Source organism: Pseudorca crassidens, chromosome 1 (genome assembly GCF_039906515.1).
Source record: "Pseudorca crassidens isolate mPseCra1 chromosome 1, mPseCra1.hap1, whole genome shotgun sequence".
Taxonomy (NCBI): domain Eukaryota; kingdom Metazoa; phylum Chordata; class Mammalia; order Artiodactyla; family Delphinidae; genus Pseudorca; species Pseudorca crassidens.
Window position 1 is genome coordinate 131,380,960 of NC_090296.1, and position 14,809 is coordinate 131,395,768.

General features: G+C 40.4%; 2 protein-coding genes across 4 annotated transcripts in view; one reads left to right on the forward strand and one right to left on the reverse strand.

The window, feature by feature from the left end:
• Nucleotides 1–8,080, reverse strand: part of ASB7 (ankyrin repeat and SOCS box containing 7) — a 49,132-nt gene extending 41,052 nt beyond the window's left edge. Inside the window, exons 1-3 of the mRNA XM_067755874.1 lie at nucleotides 7,590–8,080; nucleotides 7,325–7,419; nucleotides 561–685 (exon numbers count right to left, since the gene is read on the reverse strand). The gene's annotated coding sequence lies outside the window, so the exon portion shown is untranslated. The remainder of the gene's footprint in view (nucleotides 1–560; nucleotides 686–7,324; nucleotides 7,420–7,589) is intronic.
• Nucleotides 8,081–8,370: 290 nt separating this feature from the next.
• The window catches only part of LINS1 (lines homolog 1), a 29,440-nt gene continuing 23,001 nt past the window's right edge, over nucleotides 8,371–14,809 (forward strand). For 2 of the 3 annotated variants that reach the window (XR_010947314.1, XM_067755875.1), the window contains exon 1: nucleotides 8,371–8,497. Coding sequence is in view for 2 of the 3 variants with exons in the window: in XM_067755875.1 (XP_067611976.1) it covers nucleotides 8,384–8,497 (114 nt within the window). In the remaining variant the exon portion in view is untranslated. The remainder of the gene's footprint in view (nucleotides 8,498–14,809) is intronic. The other variant, XM_067755879.1, reaches the window with a different exon arrangement.

Below are 14,809 nucleotides of genomic sequence, written 5' to 3' on the forward strand. Positions count from 1 at the left end.
AGTATAATCACATATCCTACCTTGTTTCATACATAGAAAATGGTTATTACAAAACTCCTAAGTATCACTACTAAGTAATGTAATTTAAAAATATCAGGCTATCTCCTCAAGGAAAATTGGGAAATTAGAAATTTCCTGACAATTTGTTTTCTTAATAAACGTGATTTGCCCCATCTCTTCACTTACTTTTTCAACTGACACTAAAATTAAGTCTCTTGTCTTAGAAATTTTAAAACCAAGAATCCTTTTGGAATAGGTTTTTGCTTATTTTTAGCATTATAAGGAAAGATGAAGACCATTAGAAGGAGTTAATAGAAACTACTACCATATACTCAAAACAATCATCTTTAACAGATTTTTCTTTTTTAATTGGGATGATCACCTTGGCACTTAAGGCATACTATGCAAGGAAAAAGATTCAAACAATATCAAAACAAACTTGGATTTTCTTTTAGCAAGTGCTGTGTTTAGTATGAATTAGGTGATCTGAAGGAGAAATAAAAGCTAAATGGATTTTCCCCCAGAACAGCACAGATGACCTATGACCCTCAGTCACTTACCTTACGGGAAGAATGCCCCTTTTCCTGATACGTGGATCGCCTAATAACCATTGTGCACATACAGCATCGTGAGTAGGGGGCTCAGAGTGTGTCCAGATTCCAGTGTCAATGAGCTCTTTCTTAACCTAAAAATGAATGAAATAACAATCACGGGAAATTTTCAAAAAAAATAAAGAAACATAGCTGCCTGAGTAGTCTACCTTTTGATGAGCTTATATTTTAGCACTTTACAACAAACTTACAGAGCAAAGAAAGAACTTAAATCAATGCTTAGAAAAAATGATCTCAAATCTACATTAACCCGCAAGGTGGTACAGGATATGACTTATTTTCAGGAATTTTTTTTTTTCTAAAAAGGCAGGGTTTTTTTTTTAATGAATAAGGAAAATAATAAATCACACACTTGGAATTTGGATGCAAACACAAATTCTTCTTTTTGCTCTATTCAAAATATATTTTCAGTACTGAATTACTTTTTAATTGACATCGCAAGTTTCTTACTCTTTCTAAACAATTAAAATGAGAATATATCTGCATTCAATACAATAGGTGGCCAGGGTCAAAATGAAATCTATGACAACTAAAAGGAGATTTTCTTTAAATGCTGGTTCTTCATACATGCAAAAGGCATCACGTTAATAATTTTGAAACTTTTTTATTCCTTTATGCATACACCAAACTAGGTAAAAGATTAACAGTCTTGCCAGCTTCTCCATATGGATTCTGAAAAAATTCTCTACAACTAAAAGAATAGGGATCTTTCTCCATGTCAGATAAATCCTAGATCTGTGAATTCCATTAAGGTTAAGAACACAGGCAAAGTGACTTCCATGCATTACACCAGAATCCCTCTAGGAATTACTCACTGGGAGAACTGCCACCCCATCCCAGTGGGGTGGATGTGCTAATAAGCCCTCCATCACTTAAACAAGGAATGGTCAAGCTGCCTGGCAACCTGATGAGCTATGGAGAAAAGTGACAGTCATAGGTGGTGGTGGCTACAGACCAGAATTTTCAACCAATCCAAATTAGTATGGTCTACTTTGAACCTTTCCTCTTTTCACACCTTATTTTTCCTTGTCAAATTTCTTCAAGGAAGGCCAAAGACTTTGCAAACATGCACTTGGAAATAAATAATATTTGGTTTAAAACTCTGCTTAACACTTCTAACTGAACTAGGCATGATCAGAACAACTCCTACATGGCAAGCTGTAAAAAATGCACAGTTATCCTTACAGAAATGGCTGATTCTAAGACTGGGCAAGAAATATAGAAGATGAGCCTAGAGCATCTCACAGTGCCAAAAAGCAAGGAAGTGCTCCAAGAAAAATGCAATGATGGGGGTATGTCAAAGGGACACAGGAGCCAACCAAAAGAGCTCTCAATAGCCAAGATGGAACAATTCGAACAAGAAGATAGTCAAAGTACTATTAGAGTCTAACCCAAAGTACAGAATAAATATCAATAAGTCTGTATTGATATAAATAACTAATTAAATTTTTAAAGGGGGAGAAGAAACAAATCTCCTGTGCAAAATTCCAAATAATTTGTGTAAATTCTCTCCCCTCAAGGAGGTGGAGCACAACTCCTCTCTCCTTAAATGTGACTTCCTTTCAAAGAGGATAGTATGGGGGAGGGGGGAAGAAACTTTACAGTGGGAAACCTGAAAAACACTGCCTCAGCCAGGTGATCATGGTCAAAATCAAGAGTGCCAAGTCATGTTGTTAGTATGATATGATGAGAATGGCAATTTACCTCTGTGCTCTTTCTCCCCCAAACCCATAGACCTAGCCTAATCATGAGGAAAATATCAGACTAATTCCAATTGAGGGGCATTCTACAAAATACCTGACCAGTACTCTTCAAAATGTCAAGGTCATCAAAAGCAAGGAAACAAAGAAGTCTGAGAAACAGTCATAGCCAAGAGGAGCCTAAAGAAACGACTAAATGGAATGTGATATCCTTGATGGGATCCTAGAACAGAAAAAAAGATATTAGGTAAAAACTAAAGAAATCTGAATACAGCATGGGTTTTAGTTAATAAGAATGTTCATTACTGGTTCATTAATTGTGGCAAACGTATCTATTAATATAAGATGTTAATTAGGGGAAGGTGAGTGTGCAGTATATGGGAATCCTGTATTACCTTTGCAATTTTTCCATAAATCTAGAACTGTACTAAAATAAAAAATGCAAACCAATGTCTCCAATGATGAGCCTGCAGCATTTCCACAAAGGAACATGTGATTACTTCACATGTGAGCTACACCTACAGTGCAAGAATGAACACCACTGAAGCCTTACTTCTAAGTGCGCCCTGCCTCCCAAGAAAAGTGGAGACGACCCTCTACGGTCTTGAGTCTTTAAGAGTCCTTGTTCTTGTTGTTGCTTTCCATATAGCCATCATCACTTCCACGAATGCAGTGGAGTGGTGGGGAGGACATGTGAGGTGGGGGTTGAGAAGAATATGAAATGGTATTAATTTATTAATAATATCAAGAAAGGCTTTGTTAAAAGTCAAAGTGACTCAACTATTTCTCTCTTTTAAGAAAGATGCACAAACAATAGTAACTTGTGATAATCCCACATGGTCTGCTTCAATTAGACAAATGAAAGTCTACTGAGTGCCTGACACATGCCTGGCATACTACTAGGCTTTGGCCACTGGTATTATTCCCGGGTAGAACTTTAATAGAGAGTTCTGCATACTTCAAATGAATCAAATACTCCTAGAATGGTTAAGATCCTTTTTCTCTTTTCTGACAATACCAAGCTCTATAAATAATAACCATAGGTTTAAACCAAAAAAGCACTTCAGTCTCTATGGGAAAAAACACAGACACACACATAACATGCACACATGACCCCTGTCAACTGCATACCTTAAATTATGAAGGCCAATGACTTATTAGCAAAACATCCTAATAGTTCAAAGCATCAGATGAGTTAATTTCATCCTGGTGTAATTTTATGAGAGTTTGTACTTACTAGAGTAGAACCATCCATGTATGTATAAGTACAGGGAAAAAAGACTGTTGAACTTAGTAAATATAATATCCAGTGGTAAAGTTACCTATTAAAAACTACAAAGGAAGCCCAGAGATGAGAATGGAAAAAAGTCTATTCCCTCTCAAAAAGTGCAAGTTTGAAAGTCTGATAGCTCATGGTAGTGACCTATAAAATAAAAAAATACGGCAAAGGAGGCAATTTTCTAAATAAACATATGTACAATGTAAGTTGACTCAGAATGACTAAAACTCTGAAGGTGCAATCTTTAGAAATCCCATTCTAGGTTTCACAGTCAGAAAAAGAAAAAAAAACATACTAACAAGGAAGACTTCAGAATTATGTATCAAAATGAGCTGCTTCCCAATGTATATCACTTTTAGATAAGATTTTACTGCCCAATGTTAATGGTGTGTTTAAATTTTACGAATTCATCTTTTCTACTCTACACTTTTCTTACAAAAGAAAACAATCTAGGCATCCGAGCTTTTATACTGTTGACTGTATTAGAAACTATAAATTTAGGAATTAAAATGTTGCCATCTAATTTCTATATAGATGCCAAGTGAACCTCATTAAGTTAAAACCAAAGCTTCTTGCTTCATATAATTAAAAGAAATCTATATTCACAGAATAAAGAATAAAATAGCTATAAAACAAAATATATTTAAGATCTGTCTAAAATTATATAACTTCCACCGAATTTGCCCACGTGTCCCCAGTTTCCTTTGGCATAAATGATTAGTCATTAATGGCTTTTTACATATTATTTTCACTAAAAGGCCACACATTTTTTTGATTAAGTGACACACATTAGAACTGTGCTTTCAGATTTCACACAAACTAGAAACAAGATAACAGCTTGCTACTCAAAAGAAGAAATAAGCATTTCTTTGCAGAGTAAACAGAGATACAGGCTGGAAAGGAAAGAAAATCAGCAACTCCAAGGATACTGGCCCTGAGGAGAGAAAAAAAAACAAAAAATAAAAAAACCAATAGTTCACAAGTCCTAAGAAGGAAGATGGGTGCAGAAACACTACAATGCCCGAAGTGTGCAACATGGGTGAGATGGATGTTAACGAGGTCTACTCATATAACTAAGAGCCTGGAACCCAAAATGAAGTAGAAGTGTTATTTTAGTAACACTCAACAAAGCACCATAGTGTTTATGTTCCAAAACAAGTGAGGGTATCCCTTCAAATTACTGGGCCTCCAAATAACATAAGGAGTTATTATCATGCAAGACTTAATCTATAAGTCTCCTAAGTTCTAACAGAAAGACCAACAAATTTCATGAAACGTGGACAAGGCAATAGAGGAAATTTCGTAATTCACTTACCCAGACCCAATTCAAAGCATAAATCACAAGTATTATAAATGATGAAGTCTTGTCAATCTTATCTCATTAACCCATGTCTGGCATTACCACCTTAGCAACCTCATGTCGGTACCTAAGTTTGTAAGAAATGAGACAAGCATTCCACATAAGGCATGCCTTCTGTTGAGAATGAAATGAAAGGCTAAAAGTCACGTATTAGATATGCTTATAGAAACTACCTGACTTTAGACTTTTTAGGGACAGTATGTACTTCTGTGTTATCAAATAAAGAGATATTGTACGTGTCATAATTGTGAATGGCACCACTTTAGGTATGAAGAAAATAAGTACTGGCCATAGCATACTCAAAATACAACACTTCAATTAAAATCAGTGATTCTTCCTATGTGATCATAAATCTTACTTGGTTACCAAAAAAATTGGGTATTTAAAATTTTTTTTCCTTTCAAAACAATGTGACTGACAACAGAATTAACACAAAGTTAACTACCAGATTGAAAAAGATAAACTACCTAACTGGCGATGTTGGTAACGAAGTACTAAATTAAATATTTTACATGACTGGCATAACCTAGACCAAATACTCTCAATCATGCTAATATTAAGAACAGATGCTGACAATTTATATATATTCTGTAATCTTAGAAAAATCATTAAAAGCTGAGAGGATCAACGAAACATTATTTAAGCAATGAGAATGAACTCACTGGAAACCAGAGGAAAGCAGTGTTCCTCTCTTTACCTTACATACTTGACTCAGCACAGGTGATAATATCCCTCAGAAATGAAAACATGCTAGAGTTCAATCTAAAGCAGAAATATATTTAACTGAGAAGGCCTGAATAAAAAATACATAATTCATTTTTACCTTAAAAACATATTTCAAGTATTTTAGCATTTTTTAAAAGTTCTAAAGGAATCATTAGGCATTTCTCTAGTGATTCACATATTTAAATAATGAAAGACGCATTCTACCTAGCTTTTACTGAAATGAAGTGGACCCTACATATACATACAAAGGGTGCCCTAAATGCTCACTGTGTAATAGTCATTGGTAGATACTGATTTTAAATCCCATTCAGTAGCATACGCTCTCATTTTGGTGTCCAGTTCCAGGTTTCAAGAATATGCAAACCCTCAGAGCCCCTTAAAAGTCTCTTTAGCTGTACCTTGACAATTAGAAGAATCAGGAAAGACATTAATTTCCTCTTCTGGAAGGCAGAAAGTCCAGTAGAACAGAGTAAGTCAAAGATTTCCTAACAACTTCTGCTATTTTAAGTACTTCTTTGTACCTAAAATTCCCTAAACAATCTGAGATATTAAAATAACTCTGAGATTAACAAGTCACTTTATACTCCTGCTATTGGATGTTGGAGAAGCTATTCATTTGGCTAATTTCTGAATTAACTCTTACATAATTTCCCTGTTCACATCCCCTCTTTAGGACTTACATGAATGTCCTAAACCTACCTTTAGTGCATTTTCAGAAGCAGCAACGAAATACAGCAGCAGATATGTGATCACATGAATTAGATGCTTAAATTTCAATTTAACAAATTCTCTGTAAAGGTTTTGAAATGAGAAATCTTATGAAGAGTGCCAAAATAAAACCCTAGATTCTAAACACACCAAAACATTCTTTTGTTTTAAAATTCCTGACTGTCAAATGATTAACAAGACATTCTGTAAAGTTTTATAAGTATTAGAAAATGAGGTATAACAAATACGATTTATCTTTTTATAAGAGTTTCAGAGCCCATCCACATCTGTCACACAGAAACACACAAAAGCTCAAAGAGTTAATTATACATAAGTGCTTCGGGAGGGAGTATTGCTTTCATACCATTCATACTACTAAGGTACACAGATTCACTTTTTACTAGAGAAAAAAAAGTCACATTATTTTCTGAAACTTACAAATTTCAAGGTATTACTGTACCATCCTCTACCAAACCCCTGTCAGTTAGGTAACTCAAAAGATTTTCTGATGGAGGTAGAGGAAAGATGATAGGAAAGAACAGGGGAAAACAGAAAATTGTGGTTTAACTGAAAAGCAGAGTCATTCAGAACTAACAAGCCATTAACAAGGAACTGAGGAATTCCTATGAGAGTAAGAGGGGCAGGGGGAGCTACAAAAAGGTCTCAAAGTCTCTGAGCTGGGTAAATGGTACAGTGCACCAAAAGATAAAGCAAAACACGGAAACACACTGTACAGAGAGAAAGGGGGAGAACATGTTCCTGGGAAAGAAAAGTTATTAAAATGTTAAGGATTGGGGCACGGACAGTGTTTTTGTTTTTGCTGGGAAACTGGGAGCCAGGAAAGGGTTGCATTCCCAGGTAACCATCCTGAAAATAAAGCACGGCTTAACGAGTTGGGGCCAGGAATAAACAGTGGGGGAGGGGAGGGCTGGCTTATTACCTTTATGGAGGATGCTGGTCAGAGGCTCTCTGCTGCTTCTCTGGTGGGTGGGCAGCCCCGTTCCTGCTCTCTCGCCTCCCCTAGCCAGCTCAAACCTGGAAATCAGAAACCTGTGAGTGGTGCAATACCCCGGGGGCGAGGAGGAGGGGGCTCTGAGGAAGGGGGAGCAGAGGAAGAGACTGGTAAAAGGCAAGCAGGAAGAAGCAGTGATTCTCCTCCCTCCCAGGCTAGACCCCTTCCCCTCAGGGGAGGTAACTGACTTTACCTGTCTCCTCAACTGCTGCTTCTCTTCTTTCTTTCAGCCTCCTCCACACTCACCAACTTCTCCATTGAAGAAACAGCCCAGGCAGGGCCGGACACGGGTGTTCTTGATCCTCCTCGATGCCTCACGGCCCCAGCCCGGCTAGCATCCAGACTGCCGAAAAGACTGGAGGCGGCGGTCCTGGCCGCCGGGCAGCCTCGGGGCAGGGGTGCAGGGAGGAAGTCCCGGCTCGGGTGGGGGGGCAGTGCCCGTCTGAGGGCTCGGAGCAGGGGGCTGCCGCGCTCCGGGCCGGAGGCTCCCAGCTACGAGGGGACACAGGAGGTCTCGGGGCAGCGAGGTCCCAGGTCATTCAGGGTCCGAAGTGCCAGCCGCGGGGGATCCAAGCAGGGGGCTTTCGGGATGCACTTTGCACTGATCCACCCCCGCCCCCTCCCTCCAGCACTTTGGGGTCACTGGGATGGGACCAAGCCTTCAGCAGCCAATCAGCGGCCGCACTGGAGCCTGAGCCCGGAGCCGTAAACTAGGTCCGGGGTGGGTGGGGGTGGGGGGTGGAGGCGACTTGGTTGGTTGGTTGCTTCCTTCCCTCCTCCTTACCCCAGCAGCACCCACCCCTAGCCTGCCGTAAAGCCGCCTGTGCATTCGCGACAATAAGAGGAGGCGTGCCGATCGAGGTTAGGACTCGTCTCCGATTGGCCTCAGTCACTTCCCCCTCCCCGTGGCTTCCGCTGCTCCGCCCCTGGCGGATGGACTCGAAGCGGTTGCTAAGAAACACTGTAGCCCGAACAGGTCCTCTGCGCATGCGGAAGAGGAAACGCCTTGTACTTTCCGTGAACTACGGTGTCTCGGAAGGGGCCGGGGTTTGCTCGAATGGCGGTGCAAAAGCAGAGTGGCTTGAGTCAGATCCCTGGCAGGTAAGTGGGCGCAGCCGCTGAGCTCGGCGGCGGGGGAGGCGTGTGTGCGGCCGACTGAGAGGCTGTTCCAGGGCTTAGGATTGCGGAGGCGTCAGTCCCCAGGAAGCCAGGAGAGGGGCGCCTTGTCCCGCCGCTCTCCTCAGAGCTTTTTAGACGCGACTGCCGGGTCCTGGGCTCCTCTCTCGGTCCCTGAGGCTCCGCTAGCTCCCAGGCTGGGCGTGCCTCGCCTAGCGTGGCAAAGAGGACTCTCTGTGGGGTGACGGTAACGCTTCAAGGGCTTTCCTGCCAGAACAGCGACCCTCACGAATTCCTGTGAATGAAAGGGAAAAGAGTGGAAACTATGGGAGATGGACGTGTTTATTAAGTGCATTTTTTTCGTTTAGCCGGTATTTACCCTCCGGTCACTGTTCTAGCTTTTAGGGAGACAACGGTGAACGAGATAGGATAGATGCAATCATTTGCCCTCGTCACTTTAACAGAGAGACCGACAAACACAAAATTATTTATCAGATAGGGATAGGTTATGTAAAGAAAAGCAGAATAATGGGATCGAGATTGGCTAGGGCGCGATGGCTATTTTAGATAGGAAAGGTCTCTGAGGAAGTGACATTTGAGTATCGATCTGAGTGAGGAAGAGCTAGCCATGCCAAGAACTGAGGGAAGAATTTTTCAGGCAGAGACATCAAAAGGGCAAAGCTTCTGACGCTGGAATAATCTTTGCTGTTGACAGGAACTGCAAGAAAGAAGGCCAGGTAGTCAAGCAGCGTAAGAGGGAGCATGGTTAGTAATGAAGTTGAGGGTGGGGGAGGGGGGGTGCGACAGGCTGCGGATCTTGCAAGACCTTGTAGCGGGTGGTCGGAAAGTTATCGTATCTGTTTATGTTTTGAAAAGATCACTGGCTGCTCAGTGGAGAAGACTGCAGCGGGGAGTGAGGTTAAGGCAAATGTGAAAGACTGTTGCAGTAGTCCAGGCAGTAGTTGACATTATCTTAAACTAAGCCACCCAGTACACCAGACGTTTGACTACCACCGATGTCCTCAAAGAAAGGCCTAATTGTATAAAGGAAGTATGCATTTCAACGTATCAGCTGTTTTTGTTTAATAAAATATATTAAGATGTTTTGTGGCAGATGGGGGTCACTGCAAACACTTTAAATTGATATCCTCGTATTTTATTGTACATTATCATTCATTTATCAAGAATACTAGTTTTGGTGCCTTCTACATGAGCTACTTATTGGCTTAGGTGGGCAGACTGGGTTCAGGCCTGCCCAGGGAAGCTCGTAGTCAAGCATAGGGGAACCAAACTAGAAAATAGTTATGGACAATTCAGTGAGAGAAATACTGTGTATAGGCTGAGGGAGCACTTGGCAGGGCCCTCTAATCCTGACTTGGATATGTGGAGGGCTCCCCAAGACTGGAGGTTTCCTAGTTGAAGGTTGAGAGTGGGAGGGAAATGGTTGAGTGTGATTTAGAAAGAATGGGCCAAGCAAAGCTTGGGAATCCTTAAAGTGCACAGAGTTTCTGAGGCCCTCAGAGAAAGCCTGGAGCTAAGTTTGTGGGGCACAGAGGTGAGAAGACCCCAAGAGCCAGATCTCAAAGGACATGCTAATCCATGTTCAAGGATTTGGACTTTATCCGAATGAAAGTTGAGATGTCTTTCAGAAAGAAGTTGGTGTAGGGTGGGCGAAGAAACAGCCGCTTAGCACGGACTCTGTTGTGGTTGTCCAGGGTAGGAGTGGTGTACTGTAACAGTGGCAGTGAGGATAGAGAGAAGTGAGGTTAGGAAGGGTCCAGGAACATAGCCAGGTTTCTCACTTGGGTGACTGTGAGATACAGGTGCCGTACACTGAGATGGCAAGTTTGAGAGGCCATAGACTGAGTTGAGTTTGTATTGAAGGTGCTGTGGAAACTCCAAGTACAGTTCTCCACTGGCATTTAGATACATGAGTGTGGAGCCCAGAAGAGAGCTAGACCTAACTGTGGGTTCTGAGTTGTTAGCATGTAGATATTAATTGAAGACATTGAAAGTCCCTGAAACATTTAAGGGACTACAGTCAACCCTCTGTATTCAAGGGTTCCACGTTCAACCAACCTCAGATCAAAAATATTTGTAAAAAGAAAAACATTCCAGAAAGTTCCAAAAACCAAAACTTGAACTTGCCACCAGCTTAGCAACTATTTATATACCATTTATGTTGTATAAGGTATTGTAAGTACGAGATGATTTAAAGTATAAGGGAGGATGTGCATAGGTTCTATGCAAATACAATGCCATTTTATGTAAGGGACTTGAGCATCCACTGATTTTGGTATCCCGGAGGGGTCCAGAACCAGTCTCATACCCAGAAATGACTGTAGAAGGAAAGGGGTCCAGCAAGCGTGTCTGAGAAGGAATCTCCAGAGAGGAAGAAGGAAGTCCAAGAGAAATTGACTTGTCAAGGATTAGTGTGTGTTTAGAAAAAGGCAAAAATACTTTTAATGGAAGGACTACACAATTATTATCTGTGTGAACATGTGCCCGTTTTTCCTTTAAAGAATATACCCGTTTGGCCAGCAAGTCTACTGATGAAATTGTAAGCAGAAGCCCCTTCTAAGAAGAAAACTTGAAGACTTGCAGGGGGAGGGGAATGAAAAGATGTATTATAAAGTGAGAACCCTCATGCAGGATAGAGAAGGCACTGAAATTCTGTGGATTGATGATTAAATTAATATTCACATCTGGTGAGCCCTAAAGACTTCTTTCCTTTGTCCTGTGTAAGGCTTTTCAGAAAATACAAATTCTTAAAAGAACATTCTTGCTAAACATTTGCTTAGATTAGAAAAAATTAAAGTTGTGTATTATTAAAAGCCAGGCTGCAAATTATACAAGAAAAGTTTTTAATTACTTCTGGCTGTTCCTTTAAACCAAATCCACCCAGAAAGTATCATATCTAACTGTATATTCAAAAGAATATACAGTGCAAAACTCTGCGAGCAGTTTCCAAAGGGGTTTCAACAAGAGCCTGGAACAGAGGTACTCTATTTGGAGGTAACTTCATAAAAAAACTACTTTGAAGGCTACTACATATTTTTGGTGTATAATTTCCAATTTTTAAAAAATTAGGGCTTCCCTGGTGGCGCAGTGGTTGGGAGTCCGCCTGCCGATGCAGGGGACGCGGGTTCGTGCCCCGGTCCGGGAAGATCCCACATGCTGCGGAGCAGCTGGGCCCGTGAGCCATGGCCGCAGAGCCTGCGCGTCCGGAGCCTGTGCTCCACAACGGGAGAGGCCCGCATACAGCAAAAAAAAATAAAATAAATAAATAAAAAATAAGCTATTTTTTATATCTTTATACTTCTCAGCAATATTTCATAACTTTGAATTTCTAAATTTCCCTTCCTCCTTGAAGTACATAGCTGAATTATAATTAGAAACCAGTTATATTCAGACATATTAAATGATATTACATATTAGCAACTTCTGATCTTTCAATTCTGCCATGATTTCTTACTGGTTTATTATAAAAACAAAATAACATCACAAAAAGTTTGGAAAACAACTTACAATACCTCAACTTCAGTACCACCACCAACTGTATTTTTTTTTGGGGGGGGGTACGTGGATCTGTCACTGTTGTGGCCTCTCCCGTTGCGGAGCACAGGCTCTGGACGCGCAGGCTCAGCGGCCATGGCTCACGGGCCCAGCCGCTCCGCGGCATGTGGGATCTTCCCGGACCGGGGCACGGACCCGTGTCCCCTGCATCGGCAGGCGGAATCTCAACCACTGCGCCACCAGGGAAGACCCCAACTGTATTTTTGCATACTCTTTTTGTCTTCAGACATTTCACATGGTTCCAACAGTATTTGTGCTATGGGGAATTCCCTGGCAGTCCAGTCGTTGGGACTCCCACACTGTCACTGCGGAGGGCCCAGGTTCGATCCCTGGTTGAGAAACTAAAATCTCACAAGCCACATGGCGTGGCCAAAAAAAAAAAAAAAAAAAAAAAACCTCATGCCATAAATTTCTAGACTTTATCTGTGCATTCTGTGTAAATAATTACTGCTTCCTTCTTGGGAACCTGGATTGCTACCTGACATCCCTAGTACTCTTGGTTTCTGGAATTGCGTAGAGGCTTTAGGAATCTCCTGGTCCAGTGATTTTCAAATTTTCGTAGCAGTGGGACTCCAATGTAAAAAAGTCTATTAAAAGTGGTATTTTACTAGTATGAATGTAAGTTGTAAGTTCAGTTTTATAACGTTTACTGATTATAGAATCAGGCAGTTTTGAATTCCAAAAGGAATGAAAGGAATGAATAAATATGTGAATAGTTATGGAGAACACATTCAGTCTTAAAGCATCCTCAGCACCCACGCAGTTTGGATAGTGTGTTTGCAAAATGCTGCTTCAACCAAGACATGAAGGTCTATGAGCTGCTTAACAGAAACTGGTATCTGAGTTGAATCCTAATTTTTCCTAGCTTTTCCACTTCTCTGGTCATTTATTTTTCACTTGAAATCCTTTGGTCAGGTTGCAACAATTTTTAAGATTACGGACAGATACAGTTATATCACAACCAGGGAACATGGTATTACCACACTTTCACAGAATGTGCTACTAGATAATTCTAAGTTGCTTTCTTGTATTGGTGCTCTCAAATTTGGTAATTCTTAAATTATAACTTTTCATTGATTTAAAAGTTTAGATTGCATAATATTTTTTAACAAGTTAAAATTGATTAGATTTCACCAGACATACTTCATTTTCCATTCAGTTAGGTGATATCAAATTCACACAAATGGAAACACTGATTTTACAACATATAAATGAAATAATTCATGATCAACGCTTATGATGTTTTAGTTCATAAAACCCTGACTCAACCTGAATTGAGTTTATACCCTGCATGGAAGCGGACTTGATCGTTGGAAAAATGCTCAAGCCCCACTGCAGCAACTCTGATTCAGTTGGTGCCTAGGGCTCAGGCATTTTTCCTAGTGCCCCAGAGAGTTCAGTGTGTGACTGAAGTCAAGAATCACTGCCCAGGAGGCTGTGTCTTAAAGCACGCAGTATTGGTGGAGAGGGTAAGCAGGTTATGCCCTGATGACAGCAGACACCATTCTTGGGACTGCAGGGAGATCGGGACCTGTGTGTTGTAAATAGGGTCATCAGACACGCAGTCCCATCATCTGCCTTTTAGCCTAACTTTGTTCAGCAGTACCTGGCAGGAAAGGAGGATGGGGATGGATAGAGAAATTCCGCTTTGACCTCACGGTCCCAGCAAAAAAAAATGCTGAAAGAAAGGAAGCTAACTACTGGCTCTTGAGCTTCTTGTAGCCCTGATTCTGCTAATTTAAGGGATTTTTTTCCCTCAAGGGTAGTTTTAATTTGCACTTTATTGTGACTTCAACGTGTGCAGCTCGAGCACATTGTTAGGTGTGTAACACAGTAAAGACTGAATGAGCTCAGAACTCAAGCCCTGCTATAGATAGTACTGCATTTATAATTATTGACATGAAATTTTTATTGTATTTTAAAATTCATAAGTTAAAAATTACACAGCAGTTAAAAATTTTTTTGAGATCAAAACAGTACTAAAATGAACTTTGGAACTGATTTTAGGATTATTTTGGACATACACACTACTCATGGACACTAAATGAATGAAGTTAATAAATCCCTGAGAACTTGACTGAAGCAGAATATTCAGCCATGAACATATTCAATAAATATTTGTTAATACTACTGTGTACCTGGCATTGTGCTAGGAGCTGGGGAAGAAGTGATGAACCAGACTCCTCTTAAGGCAGGAGTGTTACAAATTATTGCACAGATAACTTAAAGTACAATTGTGACACATTCTGTAAGACAGCAGTGGTGCTGGGAGACTGAGAGTATCTCAGGAGGACCCAACCTTGATGGAGAAAGTCATTATTATTAGTTTCAGGTGAGCAACATAATGATTCAATATTTGTATATACTGCAAAATGATCACCACAATAAGTCCAGTTAACATCCATCTTCTCACATAGTTACAGATTTTTTGTGTGATGAGAACTTTTAAGATCTACTCCCTTAGCAACTTTCAAATATACAATATTGTTAACTATAGTCACCATGCTGTACATTCCATTCCATGACTTACTTATTTTTGACCACCTTCAACCATTTTTCCCACACCCCACCCCCTGCCTCTAGTAAGCACCAGTCTGTTCTCTGTATCCATGAATTTGGGTTTTTTTTTTAGATTCCACATATCAAAGAGATCATATGGTATTTGTCTTTTTAATCTGACTTATTTCACTTAGTATAATGCCCTCAGGGTCCATCCACATT